We start from the raw sequence: 27,252 nt of genomic DNA, 5'->3' as shown, positions 1-27,252 counted from the left end.
ATTTCAGAGACCAGCAAATAGAGAATTAATCTCACTCTCACAGAAAGAACCAGAGATTGACAGATATACAGTGAGACCATAAAATGACTCACATACAATGACAGACACATAATTAAAACCACTGGCATATATAGTACCTTAGACTGACACATAGAGAATGAACCATACAGTCACATTCTGACTGTAAGATTGATGCATACACAATGAATCTCACACTCACATTTAGTTCTGGACACTGACAGATACCGAATGATATCCATATTCACCCACAGTAGCAGATAGATACAGAAGCTGCCACACATTCACATAGAATACTTATGATTGACATACAGAATGAATCAAACAATCACATTTAGTTTCATAGACTGACACTGAAATAATCTCACACTCAGACACAGTACCACAGACAGATAGATGTAGAATTATACTCGCTGTCACATAATGTACCAGAAAGTGTGTCAAAATTAATCTCATACAGTACAAAAGATGGATTGAATTTGTCCCACACTCAATGTAATAGATTTTAAGCAAGTGAAGCGGGGGTGGGGGGAGGTGGGGAAGAGAAGAAAAGGGAAGGTGTGTAATAGGGCAGAGGGCAGGAGAGATTAACTGACAAGGAGGTCATGGGGCAAAGGCAAAGGGAGTGTGCTAATGGTGTAGTGAAAGACAAAATATTAGTGCAGAGAGAGTGTTAATGACAGAATAATCAATAGTTCTGTCCAAAAGCACATACTTGAAAAACCAAGTTTAAGGCAGGCACATGGTTAAAAAAAAAAGATAAAATAAAATAATAAAAAGGGTTGAGAGCCCTGTCAACCACAGTGAGGGGGAAATCGGAAACGAAGTTGATGAAATTTTCCAGTTCGGAGCGGGAGCAGGAAATGACACTGATCCAGTCATCATTGTACCGGAAAAAGAGCTGGGGGTGGGGTCCTGAGTAGGACTGGAAAAAAGAATGTTTGACATACCCCACAAAAAGACAGGCATAACCATTTACAGAGATAGGGCACAAAGAATCATCATGGAAAGAGGCATGAGCTTCAAATCCAAAGCTGAAGTGACAGGATCAGAGGAACAGCTGTTTGTTCTGCAGTGTGGACTTCGGTCTGAGCTGTAAACAAGCAGTTCCACAACAAAGGGAGAGAACTCAAAAATTAGAGTTCTGCCTTTCAGGAATATTGCCGGGAAGCACTTTTTCACACAAAGGGGAGCGGGAACCTGGAATTCTCTCCGAAAAATAAGATAAACCAGAGGGTCAATTGACAATTTCCAACCTGAGATTGAGAGATGTTTATCCAGTGATGGTCTGAGGGTTTATGAAATCACAGCAGGTAGCTGGAGTTAAGATACAGGTGAGCCAGGATCTAATTGAAAGGTGCAGCAGGCTCGAGGGGCTGAATGGCCGACCCCCATTTCTATGTTCCTATGGCTGCAACAGGGCAGAAACAGCTGCGAACATACGTTGCATTTCACATTTAACAGCAAAAATACCAGCAGTCAGGAGCTGAAAAGGGAAAGATGACCCCTCGATGACCTGAGAATAAGTACAGAATGGCCTCCTTCAGAACTGGTGATTTTATCAGGATAAGATGGCGAACATTAGAAATTAATCCAACGGGAATCGCCATCCTCCGCCTCCAGGAATTGGACAATATAATGCTGGGATGTGGGAGTTTGGTTTGGGCAGGGGGTTGGCTGTGACACCACGAACACTCCCTCTCCACCTCCTCACTCCATCACCCCACCCCCTTCCCCTCTCCATGGGACCCCGGCATCATCCGATCCACAGATACTTTCCAGCAGACATCGCTGGGGAGTGACCGGAGTCCTGGTTCTCTGTCTCCATTTTCCCTGTCCCACCCATGGCCACTGAGGCTCCTCTCCCCCCACCCACCCTGAGAGCAACTAACCCACCTTGTCCATAAATTTAAACTGGAAAAGTGTCTCGTAAAGAGCAGGAGCAGAGGGGGAGGCTGTAACCTATCAGAGAGGATTGTGTTCCTGAATCCCCAACTCTTTTTGCCATGTTTCCATTCAATGTCCACACTCTCTCCTTGGTCTGTCCCTGGAGACCTGTCATATCACGATTCTCTCCAGGGAATTTCTAAAGATATTTCCCCCATCCCTCCAGGATTGGCCTGGAGTCTCCAGCACTCCCTCCATTGCAGTACTTTCTGAAATACTACCCGTGCCATGTAATAGTCAAGAGAGACAGAGGGGAACGAGACAGATCAACAGGATGTCTGGCAGATTCAGTGTGAGACGGTAACACTGCCGGGTAAAGGCCGCTTTCCAACTCCAATCTTAACACAGGAGATTCCCCAAACAGCTGCAATAAGGTGTTTGTAAACTGCTGGAAGAGGATGTGTGTGGAAATGGTGATGTTACTGAGTAGGTTATTTGTTATAGAATGGACTGTGTTTAGGTGGGAATATTACTGAGTGTTAATTGTAGCGGAACCATATTTAAAAGCTCCGGCTTTCTGGAAAGCCTTGACTATGAAGACCGAGTCTGGAAGGGTTTGTGTGGAGAGCTGGGTTTCGGTTCCACTGTTAATAAAGGGTTTGAAATTGGCGAACCAGAGGAAACTGGAGGTGGAGCTGAAAGATGAGGGGCCGTTCTCTCTCCGTCTGTCACTCTGGGTGTCTCCTCCCCATCTGCTCTCTGTTCAATCTTCACTCTGTCTCCTCCCCTTCCTGCTCTCTCTCTCTGCCATTCTCAGGCAGGTCCGGGCAGTCTGTATAAAGTAGAGCCTGCAAGAGTCTGCTTTTTATATTGTGTAGTGACCTGAGTGAAGAATCATCATGTCTGGCAGAGGTAAAGGAGGCAAAGGACTGGGCAAAGGCGGAGCAAAGCGGCACCGGAAAGTGCTTCGTGATAATATCCAAGGCATCACCAAACCAGCAATCCGCCGCCTGGCTCGCCGTGGCGGGGTCAAGCGGATCTCGGGTTTGATCTATGAGGAGACTCGCGGGGTGTTGAAGGTTTTCCTGGAGAATGTGATCAGGGATGCGGTCACCGACACTGAGCACGCCAAGCGCAAGACGGTCACTGCCATGGATGTGGTGTACGCTCTGAAACGGCAGGGCCGCACTCTCTACGGATTCGGCGGTTGAACAATTTGACCATTTCCAGCAAACACAAAACAAAGGCTCTTCTCAGAGCCACCCACCGCCTCACAGAGAGAGCATTGACCGAGAAATGGGAGCTGGGATAGGCTGTTCAGAACAGTTCAATCAATCTGAAATATTTCAGATTTGCAGCATTCGCAGTATTTTACTTTTAATTGTTTGTTCAATCAATCTGCTGTGTTCGGGATGAAAAAAACTGGAATCCCCGAATTTGACATTTCATTTGCAGCAAGGATGTGCAGTGGATTTGATTTTCAAAACAGGCTGTGTAAACAGTGCCCGAGACTCTCCAGTTGGTTATTTCCCCAGTCGACACATGCCCTCAGTGAAAAGCCACATCACTCCTCCAGAATCACTCATTGTTTTCATAGAATTTCAAAATGATTTCGCTGCAATGAGGGAATCCGGGAGTTTTGCAGCAGCCGTTGAATCGGTCACTGGAACCAGACCCACTTGTGATGTTATTTCCCCCGAGACGGTGTTTCCTGCACTGAAACTGACAGGGTTTGTGAAACTGATCAGTTTCAGCTCAATCATTCAGGGACCTGGAATTCCCACAATTTGAGCCCGCGCTGTCCAGAGCCCACTTCTGATTGGTCACCCACGTCTCATTCACATGTCTTAACCAATTGCCGAGCCTCGAATTAGAAAATACAGCAAATCACTGGCTTAAATTGGCAGAAAGTTTGAATTCGAAAAAGCCGTCAATTTCAGTGTCGGAAAGAAGCGAATTAATGGTAAATCTGGCGTTAGTTTAAAGCTGTTCGTAAAATCGGGCCAGGACTTTGTGCTGATAAAAGCGGAATAAGAAAAGCTTTTGATGGATTATATATATTGCGAAGTTTTAATCTGTAATTTTTTGTCTACTTATCTGTACATGGCGGTAAGACTCTATTCAGCAATCTGTAACGGGACAAATAACTCACTCAGTGTGGAAGTAATAAATTAGACAGGCTTTGGGGTGACAGTGAGAAATCACTGAAACAGATGCTTAAACATTTGAAATAGTTCTCATTCGGTCCTGTTACTGGCATTCTGGAATCAGACAGTAACCAGCCCTTTCACAGAGACTGTGGGTGGCTCTAAAAAGAGCCTTTGGTTTATTCGATGATATTTTGGCCGCTTTACTTTTTCTGGGAGCTCTGAGCGCTGGTTTTCTTGGGCAACAGCACGGCCTGGATATTAGGCAGCACCCCGCCCTGAGCGATGGTCACCCCTCCCAGCAGCTTGTTGAGCTCCTCGTCGTTGCGGACGGCCAGCTGCAGGTGTCTGGGGATGATGCGGCTCTTCTTGTTGTCCCGGGCCGCGTTACCGGCCAGCTCGAGGATTTCAGCGGTCAGATACTCGAGCACAGCAGCCAAATAGACCGGGGCTCCGGCACCCACACGCTCAGCATAGTTACCCTTTCTCAGGAGCCTGTGAACACGGCCCACCGGGAACTGCAGTCCAGCCCGGGAGGAGCGAGACTTGGCCTTGGCCCGAGCTTTGCCGCCGGTCTTTCCTCTTCCAGACATTTTCACAAATTCTTTCACGAAGAATGGATATTTTCCACAGCATTTACTTTACTTATAGACTGAAAGCTCTCCTCATTGGTCGGTACTTAATTCACCTTATTTGCCTATATTCATCACCAATCAGGTCACTGACAACAGAAGAGGGCGGGATTTACCCACCACAACCTCAGAAACAGAATTTGTCAATTTCAAAAAGCCCGCCAATTTCATTTTCGGAAAGGAGCGGATTAAAATAAATTTCATCCTTCGTCAAAGATTTAAAATCCCTTCTCTTTATTTTGTTTTATTCAACTCCTTTCGTCACCAATCAGAGACGCGGGTTTTAAATGTTGTTTAAATTGTGGATCTTCCCACAATCGCTTTCAAACTGTCCCGGGCGGTACTAAATCCCTGTTCACAGCATTTCCCTGAAGCGAAACGTTCAGTTTATCTTCAATCAGAGCCCAGTGTCCTTCTCTGAAAAGAGGGAGCCGGATCGAATCCTCAAACTACCCTTAATCTGCTCTATAATGATCCCATTCCGGGCTGTTACACTGCGGAGAGTTGCTGTTAATAAAATGATGAATCAGTTCACATTTCAGGAATAGAGTGAAGGAACGGAGGTCTGACTCTTCCCACTGAAAGCAGCTGTTAAAGCGGTCATTCAGGGGCTGTGCAAAAAAAATAACAGCTTTAAGCAAAAAAGGAAAGGCGAATGAGCGCATTATGGGTTCATGGGACAGGAGACACAAACACAGCAGTGGGATCGTTATTATATTATACATTATCTTAAAGTGATTTAATAGAGATGTTCGGATGCAGCTTTTTCAGAGAGATTGTGGGTGGCTCTTAAAAGAGCCGTTGTGTTTGGGATGTTTCTCAGTCCATTGTGCAGTTTTACTTGGAGCTGGTGTACTTGGTCACCGCCTTTGTCCCTTCCGACACGGCGTGTTTGGCCAGCTCCCCGGGCAGCAGCAGGCGCACGACGGTCTGGATCTCCCGGGAGCTGATGGTGCTGCGCTTGTTGTAATGGGCCAGGCGGGAAGCCTCACCCGCGATGCGCTCGAAAATATCGTTCACAAACGAGTTCATGATGCTCATGGCCTTGGAGGAGATGCCGGTGTCGGGGTGAACCTGCTTCATCACTTTGTAGATGTAGATGGAGTAACTCTCCTTCCTCGACTTTCTCCGCTTCTTGCCGCCCTTTGCTGACGGTTTATTTAAGGTTTTCTTGGCGCCCTTCTTAGGAGCTGCTTTCTTCTTCTCCTCAACCATCTTCAGTCTCAATTTCAGACACAGAAATAAGCCAAACCCCCTTCCGAGTGCGGATTAAATAGACAATCCCACAGCTCTATGCTAATGAGGGATGGGGGAAAATAAAGATTGTGATTGGGTGACTGGCAGTGATGTCACAAAGGTTTCATATTGTAATTCTCTAATTGGTCTCTTTCGCCATCCAATCAGATTAAACATTTGCAACCAATCACAAACACTCTTCCTGCAATCAGGAAGTATATTTCCCAAAGACTGTCTCCAACCCCAGTTTCTGTTGAAAGAGCCGCTTCTTATGTAAAGCTCCCTGGAAATGTCCTGGCTGTTGTTGGGAAGACACATATTGGCTGATTCTGTGTCCTTGTGTCTCTGCTATTGCATGTGAGCGTGCAATTAATTTCATTTCTTTTTTCTCTGATCCTGTGTTTGAGCGTGTTGTGCAATTCGGTAGCTCTCAGTCTCTGGTGCAGTAGGGATTCATTCTGTATATTACAGACTCTGGTACTGTGAGTGTGACATCCATTCTGTATCTGTCAGTCTCTGGTACTGTGTTTGAGTGTGAGGAGATGAGGTGGAATGTTGCAGGGAGGAAGATGGAAAAGAGCGTTGGTGCGATGACACAGCCTTGCTTGAGCCCAGTTTGCATTGGGATTAGGTCAGTGGTAGGTCCGTTGCCAATGATTACATGTCATGCAGTCGGCAGACGATGGTGCCGAATTTCTCCGGGCAGCCAAATTTGAAGAAGATGTTCCATAATCCCTCCCAGTTTGGAGAGTTGAAGGCCTTTGTCAGGTCAGAGAAGGCCATGTAGAAAGGTTGCTGCTGCTCCCTACATTTTTCTTGGGAATGTCTTGCTGTGAAGATCATGTCCACCGTGCCTCTTGATTGACAGAATCCACATTGTGATTCCAGTAGGAGCTCTTCAGCCATGGGGAGGAGGCGGTTGAGAAGGACTCTTGTGATGACCTTCCCTGTGACGGACAGCAGGACTGCCCCTCTGTAGTTACTACAGTCGGGTTTGTCACCTTTTTTGAAGATGGTCACAATTACGGCATCTCGGAAATCCCTGACATGCTCTCTTCCTTCCACATGAGAGACGTGAGACGATGTATTTGTGTCAAGAGTGCTTCTCTGCTGTATTTTCGAATTTTGGTGGGAATTCCATCTATGCCGGTGGCCTTATTTTTTTTTTTAGCTGTCAATCTCTGTCAGTCTGGGATTGTGCTGACGTCATGGTGGGTAGCATGCTGTGGAATGTAGTCAAGGGCACTCACATCAAAGACGGCATCGCAATTGAGGAGATATTCAAAGTGCTCCTTCCAATGAGTGCTGACTGCCTCTCTGTCCTTGATCAGTGTCACTCCATTCTTTGCTCTCAGTGGGGTAGGTCCTTAGATACTTGGGCCGTGAATGATCTTGACAGTGCCGAAGAAGCCACATATGTCGTGGCTTTCAGCAAGTTTTTGTAGTTCCAGCGTTCTTTCAGCCCACCAGCTGTTGTGTCAGTCGATTTACTCTATAGTACGAGTTGGAAACTATTGCACTGACTTTGCCTCCAGTCCAGAAGCAAGGCCATTCCAACATCTGTCATCTAGCTGCAATACGCTGACAACGCCTGCGGGTGCGCACACCCAGTGACCAAGCTTCAAACCCTGATCGATGCATTCATCGAGGAAATGAAAGAATTGGCCTTAAGCTAAATGTCTGGAAGACAAAGGTCCTCTGCCAGCCTGCTCCCCGACACTGCCCCTCTATATCAAGATCCATGGCGAACCACTGGACGATGTGATCACTGCTCATACCTAGCGAGCATTGTCTCATCAAGGGCAGCCATCAACAATAGGGCAGCACAGTGGCGCAGTGGTTAGCACTGCAGCCTCACAGCTCCAGCGACCCGGGTTCAATTCTGGGTACTGCCTGTGTGGAGTTTGCAAGTTCTCCCTGTGTCTGCGTGGGTTTCCTCCGGGTGCTCCGGTTTCCTCCCACATGCCAAAGACTTGCAGGTTGATAGGTTAATTGGCCATTATAAAAATTGCCCCGAGTAGAGGTAGGTGGTAGGGAAATATAGGGACAGGTGGGGATGTGGTAGGAATGTGGAATTAGTGCAGGATTAGTATAAATGGGTGGTTGATGGTTGGCACAGACTCGGTGGGCCGAAGGGCCTGTTTTAGTGCTGTATCTCTAAACTAAACTAAACTAAAGACAATCCAACATCCCAGGAATCAGCCGAGTGAACTTTCTCTGAACTGATTCCAATGCAAGTGTACCCCTCCTTAAATAAGGAGACCAAAACTGTGTGGAGTCCTTTAGTTGGGATGTCACTAATGCCCTGTACAGTTATAGCAAAACTTCCCGACTTTTATACTCCATTCCCCTTGCTAAAAATGCCAACATTCCATTTGCCTTCCTAATTACTTGCCTTAGCTGCATGCTAACGTTTTTGTAATTCATGTACCTGGACACCCAGATCCCTCGGTACAGCAGCATTCTGCAGTCTCTCTGATGCAAGTAATATTCTGCTTTTCTATCCTTCCTGCCAAAGTAGACAATCTCACATTTTCCCGTATTATACCCCATCTGCCAAATTTTTGCCCACTGACTTAACCCATCTATATCTCTTTGCAGACACTTTGTGGCCTCCTCACAACTTGCTTTCCTACCTATCTTTGTACCGTCCATAAATTTGGCAACAAAACACTCAGTGCCTTCATGCAATTATTAATATAGGCCATAAATAGTTGAGGCACCAGCACTGATCCCTATGACACTCCATTAGTTACAGTTTGCCAATCTGAAAATGCTCCATTTATCCCCACTCTGTTTCCTGTGAGTTAGCCAATTCTATATCCATGTGTGTGTAGTTTTCAGATTGTGTCTGTCAGTGTCTGGTACTCTGAGTTTTGGACTCTTTCACAATCTCTCAGTGCTACTATTTGTGTGTTAGGTTCCTTTAGATGACTCAGGCTGAGGTACTGTGAGTGCAGTAATCAACTTATACAGTGGCGCAGTGGTTAGCACCGCAGCCTCACAGCTCCAGTGACCTGAGTTCGATTCCGGGTACTGCCTGTGTGGAGTTTGCAAGTTCTCCCTGTGTCTGCGTGGGTTTTCTCCGGGTGCTCCGGTTTCCTCCCACAAGCCAAAAGACTTGCAGGTTGGTAGGTAAATTGGCCATTATAAATTGTCACTAGTGTAGGTGGTAGGGAAATATAGGGACAGGTGGGGATGTTTGGTAGGAATATGGGATTAGTGTAGGATTAGTATAAATGGGTGGTTGATGTTCGGCACAGACTCGGTGGGCCGAAGGGCCTGTTTCAGTGCTGTATCTCTAATCTAAAAAAAAAACCTTTCAGCATCTGGCACTTTGCATGTGTTTCAGACGATAGAGGTCGAGGTCAAGGAGGACCTCCATGAGGTGAAGAGTCAGGAGGCCTCACTCTTTGCCACAGAGGCCTCCAAAATCATCTTCCGGTCCAGAGTCCACTCCATCGAACAGGATGAGATGTGTTTGCACTACTTCTTCCAAAAGCTTCACACAGCTTCATCAGAAGCCTGCAGGAAGAGGATGGCTCGGTAACGTCTTCGCAGTCCGACATACTAAGGATTAGCAAATCCTTTTATGCTGGGCTGTCTGACGCGAAGCGCACAGACAGCAGAGCTTCCTGTGATCTATCACAGCTGTCTTAGATGATAGCATGAGGGAGAGACTGGACATGCCGCTAACTCAGAACAAGCTGACAAAGGCCGTCAAGTCCTTTGAGACGAGTAAAACTCCCGGAAGCGATGCCTTACCGGTTGAGTTGTATTCGGCCCTGTGGGACTGGATCGGCCCAGACCTGCTGGAAGTATACGAGAGTATGCTCCTGGCCGGCAGCATGTCAGAATCCATGAGGAAAGGCATCATCACCCTCATCTCCAAGCGGAAGGGGGAGAGGGCAGGAATCAGAAATTGGCAGCCCATCTCACTACTTAATTTTGACTACAAGATGCTGTCCAAAGTCATAGCCAGTCGAGTCAAGTCTGCTCTGGAGTTGGTGATTCACCCTGATCAGACCTGTACTGTACCCGGCAGGAAGATCTCTGATAGTCTCGCGTAACTCAGGGATACGATCGCCTATGTACGGGACAGGAGGGTGTACACCTGCCTCATCAGCCTGGACCAGGAGAAGGCTTTTGACAGGATATCGCACACCTTCATGATGGATGTGCTTTCCAAAATGGGGTTTGGGGAGGGAATCTGCAATTGGATCAAACTGCACTTCACAAACATCAGTAGCGCTGTCTCAATCAATGGGTGGGAATCAGAAAGTTTTCCGATCCAATCTGGAGTCAGACAGGGCTATCCTCTCTCCCCGGTCTTGTTTGTTTGCTGTTTGAACCCTTTGCTGAGTATATTAGGAAGGATGTGAACATAAGAGGGGTGACAATCCCAGGCAGCGGAGCCACTCAGGTTAAAACCTCCCATGGATGACGTCGTCGTCTTCTGCTTGGACCCGCTGTCTGTGTGCATCTGCGACCAGTTCGAACTCACCTCGGGAGCCAAAGTTAACCACGGCAAGAGCGAGGCCATGTTCTTTGGGAACTGGGCTGACCAATTCTTTGTCCCCTTCACCATTAGGTCACAGTACCTGAAGATGCTGGGGATATGGTTCGGAAGGGCCGGGGCGTGCACCAAAACCTGGGAGGAGCGAGTAGCCAGGGTACAACATAAGCTGAGCATGTGGGAGCAGCAATCTCTCTCTAATATGGGTAAGAACCTGGTCATCAGATGCGAGGTGCTTACGTTGTTGCTGTATGTGGCGCAGGTCTAGCCCATACCCCACTCCTGCGCTCTGGTGGTCACCCAAGTCATTTTCCACTTCATCTGGGGATGCAAAATGGACCGGGTCCGGAGGGACACGATGTTCAAACCTCTGGATAAGGGCGGGAAAAATGTACCCAACATTGCCCTCATCCTGATGACTACCATCGTGTGCGGCTGCATCGAGCTGTGTGTAGATCCCCAGTACGCAAACACCAAGTGTCACTATGTGCTGAGGTTCTATCTGTACCCGATGTTGAGAAGGATGGACCTCGTCACATTGCCGCGGAACGCTCCATCCAGTTGGGCCGTGCCGTACCACCTATCCTTCGTGGGAAAATTTCTGCAGAAAAACACCTTTGACCACCTTTGACCATCAGGCAGTGGTCTGCACGGAATGTCCTCAAGGCCCTACGGGAAAAGGAGATGGTGGATCCTGTTGGATGGTTCCCCAAGCAGACTGCCAAAGTCATTAGACAGAATGCCTCATCACCAGAACTTTCAAACAAGCACCAAGGTGTAGCTTGGCTGGTGGTGAGAAGAGCCCTCCCCGTCAGATCCTTCCTGCACGCCCGAAGTCTCACACCCTCCGCACAATGCCCTTGAGGTGGCTGCGGTGGGGAAGAGACGGTTGCCCACCTCCTTCTGGAATGTGTCTTTGCAAAGCAGGTGTGAAAAGAGATGCAGTGGTTTTTATCGAGGTTCATCCCAAGCAGCTCTGTAACACAGGAGTCTGTGCTGTATTGGCTGTTCCCAGGGACATACACAGAGATAAACATCAACTGCTGCTGGAGGACTATCAATTTGGTCTGCCCCCCGAAACTTGCTGGTCTTCCAGCACAACGAGTTGTCCACGACCGAATGTTGCAGACTGGCACATTCCAAGGTCCAAGACTACGTGCTGAGGGACGTACTAAAGCTTGGGGCAGCCGCAGCAAAGGCTCAATGGGGAAACACCACTGTGTAAGGTCCCCCCACCAAGCTGAACTGAGGGGCTGGATCCATAGAAAACCCCTCGAACTTTATCGGGAAAATATTTGTTTGCTGTAAAATGTACATGGTACGTAAAATGAAATGGAAGGGTTGTGAGGCAATTCACTCCTGTATTGAAGGAAACTGATCTCCTTTGCACTCTTTGTATTGTCTGACTCGATGATGTTTGGAACTGTTCTGTATTGTTTTTTCTTACAGATTTTTATGAATAAAGTATATTTTGGAAATAAAAAAAGTCAGGAAGAGGAAAGACCAGCGGGAAAGCTCAGTCCAAGGCCAAGTCTCGCTCCTCCCGGGCTGGACTGGAGTTCCCAGTGGGCCGTGTACACAGGCTCCTGAGAAAGGGCAACTATGCTGAGCCTGTGGGTGCTGGCTGCTGTGCTCGAGTATCTAACCACTGAAATCCTCGAGCTGGCCGGTAACGCGGCCCGGAAGATCCGCATCATCCCCAGACACCTGCAACTGGCCGTCCGCGACAACGCTGAGCTCAACAAGCTGCTGGGAGGGGTGACCATTGCACAGGGCGGGGTGCTGGCTAATATCCAGGCCGTGCTGCTGCCCAAAAAAACCAGCGCTCAGAGCTCCCAGAAAAAGTAAAGCGGCCAAAATGTCATCTAATAAGCCAAAGGCTCTTTTCAGAGCCACCCACAGTCTCTGTGAAAGGGCTGATTACTGTCTAATTCCAAAACATTTGTAACAGGAATGGCAACTATTTAAAATGTTTAAGCAACTATTTCAGTGACTTCTCACTGTCTCCCTGAAGCCTGTGTGAAGGGGAATTACCAATTGTCCATAATTTATTACTTCCAAAGGATGTTGGTGCTTTGGAGAGGGTGCAGAGGAGGTTCACCAGGATGTTGCCTGGTATGGAGGGCGCTAGCTATGAAGAGAGGTTGAGTAGATTAGGATTATTTTCATTCGAAAGACGGAGGTTGAGGGGGGACCTGATTGAGGTGTACAAAATCGTGACAGGTATAGACAGGGTGGATAGCAAGAAGCTTTTTCCCAGAGTGGGGGATTCAATTACTCAGGGTCACGAGTTCAAAATGAGAGGGGAAAAGTTTAGGGGGGATATGCGTGGAAAGTTCTTTACGCAGAGGGTGGTGGGTGCCTGGAACGCGTTGCCAGCGGAGGTGGTAGACGCGGGCACGATAGCGTCTTTTAAGATGTATCTAGACAGATACATGAATGGGCAGGAAGCAAAGAGATACAGACCCTTAGAAAATAGGCGACATGTTAAGAAAGAGGATCTGGATCGGCGCAGGCTTGGAGGGCCGAAGGGCCTGTTCCTGTTCTGTAATTTTCTTTGTTCTTCGTTCTTTGTTCCATACGGAGTTTGAGTTACTTGTCCCATTATAGATTGCTGAATAGAGTTGTTTACCGCCAGTTCGAACAGTTGACAACAATTGACAAATAAAATCTGCTTGTGAAATAGCGCCCGGAATTTGTGACGGTAAAAGTGGAATATGGAAACAGGTTTTTAAATTGTTACTGGACTTTTTTTTATTATTTCCAAAATATGCATTATTCATAAAAATCTGTAAAAAGTACATGACAAAACAGTTCTAAACAGCACCAAGTCGAAAATTACAAACAGTGCAAAGGAGGTCAGTTTCCTTCATTGCAGGAGTGAGCTGCCTCACAACCCTTCCATTTCATTTTCCATGCCATATACATTTTACAGAAAACGAAAATTTTCCTGATACATTTCGAGGGGTTTTCCATCGACCCAGCCCATCCGTTCAACTTGGTGGGGGGACCTTACACAGTGGTCTTTTCCCATTGAACATTTGCTGCGGCTGCCCCAAGCTTTAGTGCGTCCCTCAGCACATAGTCCTGGACCTTGGAATGTGCCAGTCTGCAACATTCGGTCGTGGACAACTCTTTGTGCTGGAAGACCAGCAAGTTTCGGGCAGAACAACGGGTGTCTTTCACCGAATTGATAGTCCTCCAGCAGCAGTTGATGTTTATCTCAGTGTGCGTCCCTGGGAACAGCCCGGAGAGCACAGACTCCTGTGTTACAGAGGTGCTTGAGATGAAGTTCGACAAAAACCACTGCATCTTTTTCCACACCTGCTTTGCAAAGACACATTCCAGAAGGAGGTGGGCAACCATCTCTTCCCCACCACAGTCACCTCGAGCGTGTTGTGCAGAGGGGGCGAGACTTCGGGTGTGCAGGAAGGATCTGACTGGGAGGGCTCTTCTCACCACCAGCCAAGCTTCATCTTGGTGCTTGTTTGAAGGTTCTGGTGATGAGGCATTCCGCCAAATGACTTCGGTGGTCTGCTTGGGGAACAGGATCCGCCATCTCCTTTTCCTGTAGGGCCTTGAGGACATTCTGTGCAGACCACTGGCTGATGGACCGGTGGTCAAAGGTGTTTTTCCGCAGAAACTGCTCGATGAAGGATAGGTGGAACGACACAGTCCAACTGGATGGAGCATTCCGCGGCAATGTGACAAGGCTTCGCAACACCGGGGACAGATAGAACCTCAGCACATGGTGACACTTGGAGTTTGCGTCGACACACAGCTTGATGCAGCCACACACAAAGGTAGTCATCAGGATGAGGGTGATGTTGGGTACATTTTTCCCACCCTTATCCAGAGGTTTGAACATCGTGTCCCTCCGGACCCGGTCCATTTTGGATCCCCAGATGAAGCGGAAAATGGCTCGGGTGACCGCCACAGCGCCGGAGTGGGGTATGGGCCAGACCTGCGCCATGAACAGCAACAACGTGAGCGCCTTGCACCTGATGACCAGGTTCTTACCCACATTGGAGAGAGATCACTTCTCCCACATGCTCAGCTTGTGTTGTACCTTGGCTGCTCGCTCTTCCCAGATTTTGGTGCACACCCCGGCCCTTCTGAACCATATTCCCAGCACCTTCAGGTAGTCTGAGCTGACGGTGAAGGGGACAAAGGATCGGTCAGCCCTGTTCCCAAAGAACATGGCCTCGCTCTTGCCGTGGTTAACTTTGGCTCCCGAGGTCAGTTTCAACTGGTCGCAGATGCTCATCAGTCTGCACACAGACAGCGGGTCCGAGCAGAAGACCGCGACGTCATCCATGTACAGGGAGGTTTTAACCTGAGTGCCTCCTCTGCCTGGAATTGTCACCCCTCTTCTGCTCACATTCTTCCTAATAGACTCAGCAAATGGTTCAATACAGCAAACAAACAAGACAGGGGAGAGAGGACAGCCCTGTCTGACTCCAGATTGGATCGGGAAACTTTCCGATTCCCACCCATTGATTGAGACTGCGCCACTGATGTTTGTGTAGGGCAGTTTGATCCAATTGCAGATTCCCTCCGCAAACGCCATTTTGGAAACACGTCCATCATGTATGTGTGTGATATTCTGTCAAAAACCTTCTCCTGGTCCAGGCTGATGAGGCAGGTGTCCACCCTCCTATCCCGTACATAGGCGATTGTATCCCTGAGTAGTGCGAGACTATCGGAGATCTTCCTGCCAGGTGCAGTACAGGTCTGATCAGGGTGGATCACCAACTCCAGAGCAGACTTGACTCGACTGGCTATGACTTTGGACAGAATCTTGTAGTCAACATTAAGCAGTGAGATGGGCTGCCAATTTCCAATTTCTGCCCTCTCCCCGTTCCGCTTGTCAATGAGGGTGATGATGCCTTTCCTCATGGATTCTGATATGCTGCCGGCCAGGAGCATACTCTCGTATACTTCCAGCTGGTCCAGGCAAACCCAGTCCCACAGGACACAATACAGCTCTACCGGTAAGCCATCGCCTCCGGGAGTTTTATTCGTCTCGAAGGACTTGACGGCCTTTGTCAGCTCATCCCGAGTTAGCGGCTTGTCCAGTCTCTCCCTCCTGCTGTCATCTAAGACCTCTGTGATAGATGACAGGAAGGACTGGGAGGCTCTTCTGTCTGTGGGCTTCGCGTCATACAGCCCAGCATAAAAGGATTTGCTGATCCTTAGTATGTCGGACTGCGAAGATGTTACCGAGCCATCTTCTTCCTTCTGGCTGCTGATAACAGAGCTCTCTCTGTGTAACTTTTGGAAGAAGTAATGCAAGCACATCTCATCCTGCTCAATGGGGTGGACTCTGGACCGGAAGATGATATTGGAGGTCTCCGTGGCAAAGAGCGAGGCCTGCTTTCTCTTCACCTCTTGGAGGTCCTCCTTGACCTCAACCCCCATCGACTGTAGACGGAGCAGATTTTGCATACTTTTCTGGAGTCAGGACATTTCCCTCTGTCTCTCTCTCGCCCTCTGAATACCTTTTGAGGAGAAAGAACCTCTTGATGTTCTCCTTGATCGCGTCCCACCAGTGAACTGGAGACTCAGGAGGGGTTTCATGGTTCTCCAACCTTTGTAATCCCTTTTAAGTTCCTCAACGTTCTCTGGGGTTAGCAGTGTAGCATTGAGCTTCCACGTCCCTCTGCCAACCCGCTAGTCATCCTGTAAGTGACAGTCGGCCATTACGAGGCAGTGGTTGGACAAGAACATCGGCTTGACGTCAATGGATCTGACCGTGACGGCATGGGCCACAAACAGGAAGTCAATCCTGGAATGGGCAGACCCGTCCAATCTTGACCATGTCTATCTACGCTGCACTCCGTCTGCAGGTTTGCTGAATACGTCGTGCAGTTTTGCATCTTTTACTGTTTCTATTAGGAATCTGGACATAGCGTCCAGTTTGCTGTCGTCTCTGCCAGATCGCCCAGCTGCATCGATGATGCAGTTGAAGTCACCGCCTAGGATGACTGGCCTGCACGTTGCCAGCAGCAATGGTTGATGGCAAATGTTCATCCTGGAGTTTAGTTACTAGTGGTGTACCGCAAGGTTCTGTTTTGGGGCCACTGCTGTTTGTCATTTTTATAAATGACCTGGATGAGGGTGTAGAAGGGTGGGTTAGTAAATTTGCGGATGACACAAAGGTCGGTGGAGTTGTGGATAGTGTCGAAGGGTGTTGTAGGGTACAGAGGGACATAGATAGGCTGCAGAGCTGGGCTGAGAGATGGCAAATGGAGTTTAATGCGGAGAAGTGTGAGGTGATTCACTTTGGAAGAAGTAACAGCAATGCAGAGTACTGGGCTAATGGGAAGATTCTTGGCAGTGTAGATGAACAGAGAGATCTTGGTGTCCAGGTACATAAATCCCTGAAAGTTGCTACCCAGGTTAATAGGGCTGTTAAGAAGGCATATGGTGTGTTAGCTTTTATTAGTAGGGGGATCGAGTTTCGGAGCCACGAGGTCATGATGCAGCTGTACAAAACTCTGGTGAGGCCGCACCTTGAGTATTGCGTGCAGTTCTGGTCACCGCATTATAGGAAGGATGTGGAAGCTTTGGAAAGGGTGCAGAGGAGATTTACTAGGATGTTGCCTGGTATGGAAGGAAGGTCTTATGAGGAAAGGCTGAGGGACTTGGGGTTGTTTTCGTTAGAGAGAAGGAGGAGGAGAGGTGACTTAATAGAGACATACGAGATAATCAGAGGGTTAGATAGGGTGGATATTGAGAGTCTTTTTCCTCGGATGATGATGGCAAACACGAGGGGACATAGCTTTAAGTTGAGGGGTGAAAGATATAGGACAGATGTGAGAGGTAGTTTCTTTACGCAGAGAGTAGTAGGGGCGTGGAACGCCCTGTCTGCAACAGTAGTAGACTCGCCAACTTTAAGGGCATTTAAGTGGTCATTGGATAGACATATGGATGAAAATGGAATAGTGTAGGTCAGATGGTCGGCGCAACATCGAGGGCCGAAGGGCCTGTACTGCGCTGTAATGTTCTAGTTCTAATTCTAATTCTAATTCTAAAGACGGTCAACCGTTCGCTGCATTGAAACGGGGCGTACATGCTGATCAACCAGAGCGAAGCATTGTTGTACATTACATCTGCGATGAGGAGGCGACTGCCCACCACCTCCTTTACTTTGGAGATGGTTAAGTTACCTCCCCGCAGCAGAAGACCCAGGCCGGAGGAATGGCAATCATTACCCCCTGACCAGATCGATGGCCCGTGGGACCACCATTGCGACCACTGCCTGTCGGTGCTGAGATGTGGTATGCCACACTCCTGCAGAAACAGGGGGTCGGCTTTGACCTTGGCGAGGTAATCCATCGCATAGTGGATTTAATGCTACGCACATTAATTGAAGCAATCCTTATACCCATTTTTTTAAAGTTAGTTGTTGCTTCCCATACCATTTGTCCTTGCTAGTCCCAGTCCTTCAGGATGTTCCTGTATACCCATAGTGTACGCAAGCTGTTTCACACTCGTTGGGCTCAGAAACCCCTCCTGGTTTTTCATGCAGGGTTTCTTCCACTGAGGTGACATCGGTGGGGGGGCGGGGGTCTTGTTGGCAGCAGGGATTGGGCTGTTCTCTGCTGTTCCCCTCTGTTCCTCCTCGAAAACATCACTGCTGCCGGCTTCCCAGAGCTGAAGTGCGCCAGATGTGTCTTTGCTCTCAGTGTCCCAGAGCTGGGATGTGTTGGCCATGTCGCTAGGTGTGGCGCTTTGGGTTTGGGGCTTGACAGGCCCATCACAGCTTCCAGTACCCGGGGGCTGGGGGGCTTTATCTTCCAGCTCTTTTTGAGTTCTGCCGCTTCTTTTGAAGGTGCTGTCGCTCCGGCACTTCCTCATCCAGTGAAGAGGAGCTGCTGTAGTCTGTCTCAGACGGTAGCCTCCTCTTGCCACTGGTTTGGGTGGTGGCCTGTTCCGCTTTTGGAGGTCTTTTCTTTGTGGTTTTCCTTTGGACAAACTGCCACTGACCGGTTTGTCCATCTGCTGCCTCCTCCTCCATTGATTCTGTCTGTGGAGGAGGGGTTTCCGGGTGCAGGGTAGGTGCCGGGTTGCTGGTTTCAGTTGCCTTCCCTTTCTTCTCCTTCTCAGGTAGAAGTTCCTCACTGCAGAGAAGGTTGCTTGTCTCCTTTCCAACACCGGACGCCTTCGTCGAACCTTCTCCCGGCCTTTCCTTGGACCTTGCCGCCGGAGCATAACTGAGGCAGCGTTTGGGGCAGGTTTTGTAGAGATGGCCTGCCGCACCGCACAAGTTGCAACACTTAGTCTGCTTACAGTCCTTGGTCTGATGGCCTTCCTTCTTGCAGTTCTTGCAGACAACCGTGCTGCAGTTAGCTGCCACGTGACCAGATTTGCCACAGGTGCTACAAACTTTGGGCTGCCCAGCGTAGACCAAGAAGCCTCGACTTCCCCTGATAGCGAAGCTGGAGGGAGGGTGGATGATGGCTCCATTGGCATCGACCTTCAAGGTCACCTTGACTTGCCGCTTATTGGTCCAAATCCCAAAGGGGTCCTTGACATCAGTGCTGGCCAACTCGACGTACCTGGCGAGAAAGGTGAGTACATCCACCACCGGAACATGGGGGTTGTAGAGGTGAATTGTCACCACCCGGTCACGTTGTGACGGAAGTGTGAAGAGCGGCTCCACTGTGAGGATCGACAGCGGCGCCCGGTCCCCTTTCTCCTTGAACACCTTCAGGAACTTGATGCATCCCGCCACATTCTTGAATGTCATGTCGATATACCCACTGCTGGGGAAATCCTGCAGGCAGAAGATGTCCATAGCTTGAAATCCACAGCAATCGATGAGGATTTTCTTGATGAAGAAGGTGCGATCGACCAGTGCATCTCCTTCCTTGTCCTTCACCACCACCCGAATGGTGTTCCGCACTCCCTGGCCTGAAGCTCAAAGATTGGTTATAGCCATTTTACTCAAAGCCTACCCAGGATCAAAAGCCACTGATCATGGTTTCTCCTCTGCCAAGTAAGTACTGATAAGAACAGATACTACACTTGATCTTAGCCAAAAGGCTGAGAAGCTCCACCACTGGCGGTCCTGCCTTCAGTTGCCTGGACCCCAAGCTACTGGACATAGATTTTCCAGGAATTCGCTTCTTTACTGCACTAAAATTGGAGGCTTTTTCGATTTAAAATATTCTGTCAGGTCGACAATTTAAGCCAATGCTTGGCTGCATTTTCTAATTCAAGGCTCTGCGATTGGTTAAGACATGTGAATAAGAAGAGGGGGACCAATCAGAAGTGGGTTCGGGTAAGCGTGGGCTCAAACTGTGTGAATTCCAGGTCCCTGAATGACTGAGCTGAAACTCTGTCCAAAGTCATAGCCAGTCGAGTCAAGTCTGCTCTGGAGTTGGTGATTCACCCTGACCAGACCTGTACTGTACCCGGCAGGAAGATCTCTGATAGTCTCGTGCTACTCAGGGATACGATCGCCTATGTACGGGACAGGAGGGTGGACACCTGCCTCATCAGCCTGGACCAGGAGAAGGCTTTTGACAGGAAATCGCACACCTACATGATGGACGTTCTTTCCAAAATGGGGTTTAGGGAGGGAATCTGCAATTGGATCAAACTGCTCTACACGAACATCAGTAGCGCAGTCTCAATCAATGGGTGGGAATCGGAAAGTTTCCTGATCCAATCTGGAGTCAGACAGGGCTGTCCTCTCTCCCCTGTCTTGTTTGTTTGCTGTGTTGAACCCTTTGCTGAGTCTATTAGGAAGGATGCGAGCATGAGAGGGGGTGACAATCCCAGGCAGCAGAGGCACTCAAGTGTGGTGGTCACCCGAGCCATTTTCCGCTTCATCTGGGGATCTAAAATGGACCGGGTCCAGAGGGACACGATGTTCAAATCTCTGGTCAAGGGCGGGAAAAATGTACCCAACGTGGCCCTCATCCTGATGACCACCTTCGTGTGCGGCTGCATCAAGCTGTGTGTAGACCTCCAGTATGCAAACTGCAAGTGTCACTACGTGCTGAGGTTCTATCTGTCCCCAGTGTTGCGAAGGATGGGCCTGGTCACATTGCCGCGGAACGCTCCATGTAGTTGGACCGTGCCGTACCACCTATCCTTCGTGGAGCAGTTTCTGCGAGAAAACACCTTTGGCCACTGATCCATCAGGCAGTGGTCTGCACGGAATGTTCTCAAGGCCCTACGGGAAAAGGAGATGGGGTATCCTGTTGGATGGTTCCCCGAGCAGACCACCAAAGTCATTTGGCAGAATGCCTCATCACCAGAACTTTCAAACAAGCACCAAGATGTAGTTTGGCTGGTGGTGAGAAGAGCCTTCCCCGTCAGATCCTTCCTGCACGCCCGAAGACTCGCCCCCTCCGCGCAATGCCCCCACGGTGGCTGTGGTGGGGAAGAGACGGTTGCCCACCTCCTCCTGGAATATGTCTTTGCAAAGCAGGTGTGGAAAGAGATGCATTGGTTTATGTTGAGGTTTATCCCAAGCAGCTCTGTAACACAGGAGTCTGTGCTCTACGGGCTGTTCCCAGGGACACACACCGAGACAGACATCAACTGCTGTTGGAGGACTATCAATTCGGTGAAAGACGCCCTTTGGTCTGCCCGAAACTTGCTGTCTTCCAGCGCAAGGAGTTGTCCACCACCGAATGTTGCAGACTGGCACATTCCAAGGACCAGGACTACGAGCTGAGGGATGCACTAAAGCTTGGGGTAGCCGCAGCAAAGGCTCAATGAGGAAAGACCACAGTGTAAGGTCCCCCCACCAAGCTGAACTGAGGGGCTGGATCCATGGGAAACCCCTCGAACTGTATCGGGAAAATTTTCATTTGCTGTAAATGTAAAACTGTAATTGGCATGACAAATGTGAAATGGAAGGGTTGTGAAGCAACTCATGATTGTGTTGAAGGAAACTGATCTCCCTTGCAATGTTTGTATTTTTTGGTGCTGTTTGAAACTGTTTGGCAATCTAATTTTTACAGATTTTTATGAATAAAGTATATTTTGGAAATTGGTCAGTTTCACAAACCCTGTCAGTTTCAGTGCAGGAAACACCGTCTCGGGGGAAATAACATCACAAGTGGGTCTGGTTCCAGTGACCGATTTAACGGCTGCTGCAAAACTCCCGGATTCCCTCATTGCAGCGAAATCATTTTGAAATTCTTTGAAAACAATGAGTGATTCTGGAGGAGTGATGTGGCTTTTCACTGAGGGCATGTGTCGACTGGGGAAATAACTAACTGTCCAGCCTCAGGCACTGTTTACACAGCCGGTTTACAAAATCAAATCCACTGCACATCCTTGCTGCAAATGAAATGTCAAACTCGGGGATTCCAGTTTTATACCCGAACACAGCACAGATTTATTCCAGTCAGTTCTGAACAGCCTATCCCATCTCCCGTTTCCAGGTCACTGCTCTCTCTGTGAGGCGGTGGGTGGCTCTTGTTGTGTGTTTGTGGGAAAGGGGCTGTTTTCTCAGCCGCCGAATCCGCAGAGAGTGCGGCCCTGCCGTTTCAGAGCGTACACCACATCCACGGCAGTGACCGTCTTGCGCTTGGCGTGCTCAGTGTAGGTGACCGCATCCCTGATCACATTCTCCAGGAAACCTTTCAACACCCCGCGAGTCTCCTCATAGATCAAACCCGAGATCCGCTTGACCCCGCCACGGCGAGCCAGGCGGAGGATTGCTGGTTTGGTGGTGCCCTGGATATTATCACGAAGCACTTTGCGGTGCCGCTTTGCTCTGCCTTTGCCAGGTCCCTTGCATCCTTCACCTCTGCCAGACACTTTTTCCCAAAAGTATACTCCATTCATAAAAATCTGTTTAAAAAAAGCTTTACAAAACAGTCCAAAACAGCACCAAGTTGACATTCCAAAAAGCGCAAAGGAAATCAGTTTTCTTCGATACAGGAGTGAGTTGCCTCACGTCCCTTCCATTCCATTTTACATGCCATGTACATTTTACAGCAGACCCATGTTGGTGTAGACAGCCCGAGGGGTTTCCCATGGGTCCAGCCACTTAGTTCACTCTGGTGGGAAGACCTTGCACAGTGTTCTTTCCCCATTGAGCCTTTGCAGCGGCCATGATCCACAACATGACTGATTACTGCTCCAACTCCATATTTTGAAGCTAGCTTCAGTTCACCATTTGTGTGGTAATGAATGTGTAGTGTGTCACTGATCGAGCTTCTCTTACATGCATCATTAGCATCTTGTGTTTTAGACCATTTCCATTTCACATCTTTCTTCAACAACTTATGTAGTGGAGCTAACACCATTGCATGCTCAGGCAGAAATTGTGAGTAGTATTGGACCATGCCGAGAAAAGATCTAAGCTCAGACACATCTTTTTGTCTTTGGGGCTTTGACCATAGCCTCTATCTTCTCTTTCACTGGCTGGAGTTCTTTTCATTGATTTTCAGGCCAAGGTACACCACATGAAAAAACATGCTTCCAGTCTAACTTCAGCTTTCAAAGCCAGTCTTTCCCCATTATTATTGGTTTGTTGACATATCTCACTACCTTGTAGGGGAGAGGCTGGCATAGCAGTAATGTCACTGAACTGATAATCTCAGGACTCAGACTAATGCCCTGGGGATATGAGTTTAAATCCCACCATGGCAGCTGGTGGAATTCAGATTCAATTCATTAATGAATAATATAAAATCTGAGTAGTGGTGCCATGCAACTATAATTGATTTTCATTAAAACCCATCTGGTTCACTCATACCCTTTACAGAAGGCAATCTGCTGTGCTTACCTGGTCTGGCCTGTATGTGATGCTGGCCCACAACAATGTGGTTTACTCTCACCTGTCCTCTGAAATGACCTAGCAAGCAATTCAGTTGTCAAGGGCAATTAGGAATGGGCAATAAATGCTGGCCTTGCCAGTGATGCCCGCCTCCCATGAAATAATGAATAAAAAACAGGTATCTTGAGGGGCCTGCCCTTATGTTGCACATTACACTCCATTTGCCAACACATTTCTCACACCTCACCAGAGTAGGTTTTCAATTGAGCTGTGCTCTCAAGTTAGAGGTACATCACTGACTTTGCTCCCATACATTTCTCTATTCATGATGGAGCAATCCATGGTCGTAGCAATTTGCTGTTTATTTACCAACAACATTATACAAAAGTCTCCATCATTTGAGTGATTGCTAGTGGCATAAATGCTGTACAGCCCTTGCTCCTCTTTGGTTAGGCACTCTGGATTCACTTCAAGATTGTGAACTCCACCCTTATAACATCACTGTTTTCCATTACCACTGGAATTAGTTCCCTTTCCTTCTTTGGCCTCTGCTTGACAATTAAAACATTTTGCATTTCTGTACTGACATGATTGTGCTGTGTGGTTGCCCTTATGGTGATAACAACACTAAACTGCTATCATTGGCACTCTTCTGGCTATGTCTGTCCACTTTAGACTTGGCTGAAGCACTTTAACAGTGGACAGAAGCCTGTACTAGTTACCAGCATGGGATAAAATTCCCTAACATTCTTTGATGCCATCTCCATGGAATCAGCAATCTTACACACAATCTCAAATGTAAGATTTTGTGTGTTTAGTAACTTCGATTGGATTCTTTTGTTCACAAATCCACACACAAATATGTCTCATAATGCATGGTCTAAGAATGTGCCAAAGTTGCAACGTAATAAAAATTCTTCAGTGCCACAATATACTCACCAACTGCTTCACTACTTTTCTGATTTCTGGTTCCAAATTTGTAGCATTCTGCTATCTCTAGTGGCTTAGGATTGAAATGTTCCTCCAACTTGGTGATTTTGTTTTGACTGGCACATATTTTGCTTTGTTCAGAGCAGGAAGCTTTGTCAGCATGCCATACACTTCCAGGCCAATTTCCACAAGCAAAATTGTTTTCTTTTGCTCAGGAATTGCCTTATTCTGAGTCTTGACCGCCTCACCTTCCAGTCCCAAAATATTCTTAACTCTAAGAACATGCCCATTCTTTCAATACAGGAACGGAATGTTGCTCAAACCCTCTCATCCGTTGCCATCTTTCAGCTGTATCCCATGGGTACAGCCAAATTTCCTCAATGAGCACTAAGACCCTGCGGTATCCTATTCAACTCAGGAGATAATCTGAGGCTCAGGCTGCCCACAACCCAGCTAAATTCTCCACTATCCGAGCAACTAAGTCACCAGGCTGATCTTGTTTACTGCAGTCCCTGCTGCTGTTTTCTGCCTATATTTACAGACTTTATCTTCCCCTAGTTGCCATTTTCTCTATAATATTCAGGTGGGTCGAGCAGAGAAAATGGACACCAAATATGGCCAGTTCAAATAAGTGTTTATTCACGCCATTACATCATCACGTCATTACATTATTAGCATAATATACAAATACACTACATATGTGAATCACGTCCTGATCACTTTTACTAGATATGTGTCTGAATAAGTGGAAACCCCTCACAATAAACACTGTCACCTTTCAGTGTTTTGTGGAGAAATTTCACGGCGTGACTTATGTGATTCCCTCATTTAATGTGTTTGTACAAATTTCAGAAAAATATGGAGATGCAAATGACTTACGAGAAATCGTCTAAACATATCTTCATGTCTGGCACTCACTCGCAAAGAACTGCAAACTCACAGACTCAGAAAGAACCCGGAGATGGAAATCAATGTTCAGCACAGCTAGAAAGATCTGCACTAATCTGTAGCTCAAAAAACTCAAACACTGTATTTTGACCCTTTGATTTAGTTGGTCGAAGCACCTCTTTAATGAACAGATCAATCCTGGATTCAAATCCCCTTAAAGCCTTACTGTAACTTGGTTTTCCAACTACTTTATTGAGCAGCACAATAAGACAGGACAGTAACAAAATCAAAATACTGCAGATGCTGGAAATCTGAAATGAAAACAGAAAGTGCTGGAAATACTCAGCGGGTCTGGTGGCATCTGTGGACAGAGAAGCAGAGTGAACCTTTCAGGTCTGTGACATTTTATCAGAACTGCTGAAATGTTAACTCTGCTGCTCTCTGCACAGATGCTACCAGACCTGCTGAATATTTCCAGCACTTTCTGTTTTTATTTAAAACAGGACTCGATCTGTCTTTGCTGAGCGAAGGATTTCGGAATGGATGTTTGACGATTGTCCCTCTTGTACAGAAATTCACTGCAAATACCATAAAGGTACCTCAGTCAACCACACCTCCTTTGAGAGAAATTTGTTCATCATTGCATTTGATCTGGAAACCACTCTTGACATTAATCTCACTGAATCAGAGTGTGACGGATTGTATCTGTCAGTGTGTTCATGTCACTATGTGCTGCTTTCTACTGAGTCTGGGACACGATGCAAGGTGGAGGATTTGTCCGAGTTTTGGATTATATTGTCAGTTGAGAATGATAAAAACTGAAAGGAAGCAAATAAGAAATCCTTGTCCCCAGATTTGAGAATCTGTAGATCTGCTTTGGGAAAGTGAATCAGAACAGAATGAAGGGTGAACTGTCTGATTGCCCAGAAGTGATGAAGACACAGCTCAGTCAGCACGTTCTAATAAATAGGAGATACTGGAACGGCTGGCTGTACTTCATGTTGATAAGTCATTAGGACTGGATGGGATGGAACCAAGACTGCTGAGAGCTGTAAGGGTGGAAATTGCCAGAATCTTCTGATTTTTATTTTTTGGATTGACAGCTGCCAGCCATTTGTTTGTCGCAGGACACAATAACGGACTAAAGTGTATTTGCACCGAGCAAATATTAACGTCCCACATCTGCAGGTTTCTTCCAAAACATCGGGAATTTCAGCCTCGATCCTCGGACCTTTTATGTTCTCTTCCACTGATATTTTGTCCCCTAATTAAAATTGATCCTGGGAAGTCTGTCCTCTGAGCGGCCTGGCACTCCGAGTTCCTCTGCAGACATCCGGTTGCTGTTGGTAGACCAAAAGATCCCGAAAACCCGAGAAGAAACGTCTCCCAGAGCCCTCCGAGTGTGTCTCCATTAGACCATGCAGCCACTACCTGTATAATGGATAGCAATGGTGAGGAGTATGAGTTATTTCAGTGCCTGCGTTTTGTGGAAATAGAGGATTAAAGATTAAAAATAATTAAAATCACTGAATAGATCCTCTGTGAGCAGGACTCAAACCAAACTCGGATAAGTCCAGTGGATTTCAATGTTGAAAACTTTAACCACTGGACCGTGGCAGCTGAAATCACACCCCTTTTATACAGACCGAGAATCATCCTACACTGATTCACTTCTGTTCATTTTTGTGTCCTGGGACAAAAAAGTTCTGTGTAGCTGTCAATCAAAAAATGGTTGGAAGGAACTTCATTTATTCAAATACCAGCAGCCGCCAGTTGTCAATCAACTCAATCCCTTCAGCAATAGAGAGGGAGAAAGAGAGAGAGAGACTGTTCGAGAACTTCCTGCATTCAGTCCTGACCCTGTCACACTCAGCAGCTTCTCACCCAGACCCCACTCTCATCAACACTGAACATTGTTACCGAGACCCTTCAAATACTGTTTATAAAATGAATAAAGGTTCAAAGTTTATGACAGCTGGATTGAATGGAACCAAGTTTAATAAACTTTTCACTCTGACTTGATAACCACATTAGACAGTCCTTCAATTGGTAGCAAAGTTATCAGCTGTAAGAATGTTTTTACTGAGTTGAATAATTTCTGTGTGAGGAATGTTCCAGCATCATAAATGAATCCATTTGCAAATTGTTGATGGAAAGTGAGTGGTTTTATTGAAGAGGGTTTAAAGGAGGATGAGAGAATCGTGTGTGACAATGAAGTGGAATCAATGCAAGTAAAATTAGCAG

General features: G+C 47.5%; 2 protein-coding genes and 1 pseudogene across 2 annotated transcripts; all 3 read right to left on the bottom strand.

Annotated features, from left to right (window-relative positions):
- Window positions 1-4,255: 4,255 nt before the first annotated feature.
- LOC137350433 (histone H2AX-like) lies at window positions 4,256-4,645 on the bottom strand. The gene has a single exon (XM_068015088.1). It carries the CDS (start codon window positions 4,643-4,645, stop codon window positions 4,256-4,258), a length of 390 nt encoding a protein of 129 aa, XP_067871189.1.
- Window positions 4,646-5,521: 876 nt separating this feature from the next.
- Window positions 5,522-5,869, bottom strand: LOC137350432 (histone H2B 5-like; the record flags this gene model as incomplete). The annotated part of the gene is made up of 1 exon (XM_068015087.1): window positions 5,522-5,869. A coding segment is annotated over one exon (348 nt), but the record flags the coding sequence as incomplete, so codon positions are not given.
- Window positions 5,870-19,364: 13,495 nt separating this feature from the next.
- LOC137350754 (U2 spliceosomal RNA) lies at window positions 19,365-19,499 on the bottom strand (annotated as a pseudogene).
- Window positions 19,500-27,252: the final 7,753 nt, after the last annotated feature.

Source organism: Heterodontus francisci, chromosome 35 (genome assembly GCF_036365525.1).
Source record: "Heterodontus francisci isolate sHetFra1 chromosome 35, sHetFra1.hap1, whole genome shotgun sequence".
NCBI classification, from domain to species: domain Eukaryota; kingdom Metazoa; phylum Chordata; class Chondrichthyes; order Heterodontiformes; family Heterodontidae; genus Heterodontus; species Heterodontus francisci.
This window is presented reverse-complemented; position numbering and strand designations above follow the sequence as displayed.

What these genes read in the sequence shown, in the direction of transcription:
- LOC137350433 (XM_068015088.1), bottom strand. Translation starts at nt 4,645, where the DNA reads ATGTCTGGAAGAGGAAAGACCGGCGGCAAAGCTCGGGCCAAGGCCAAG.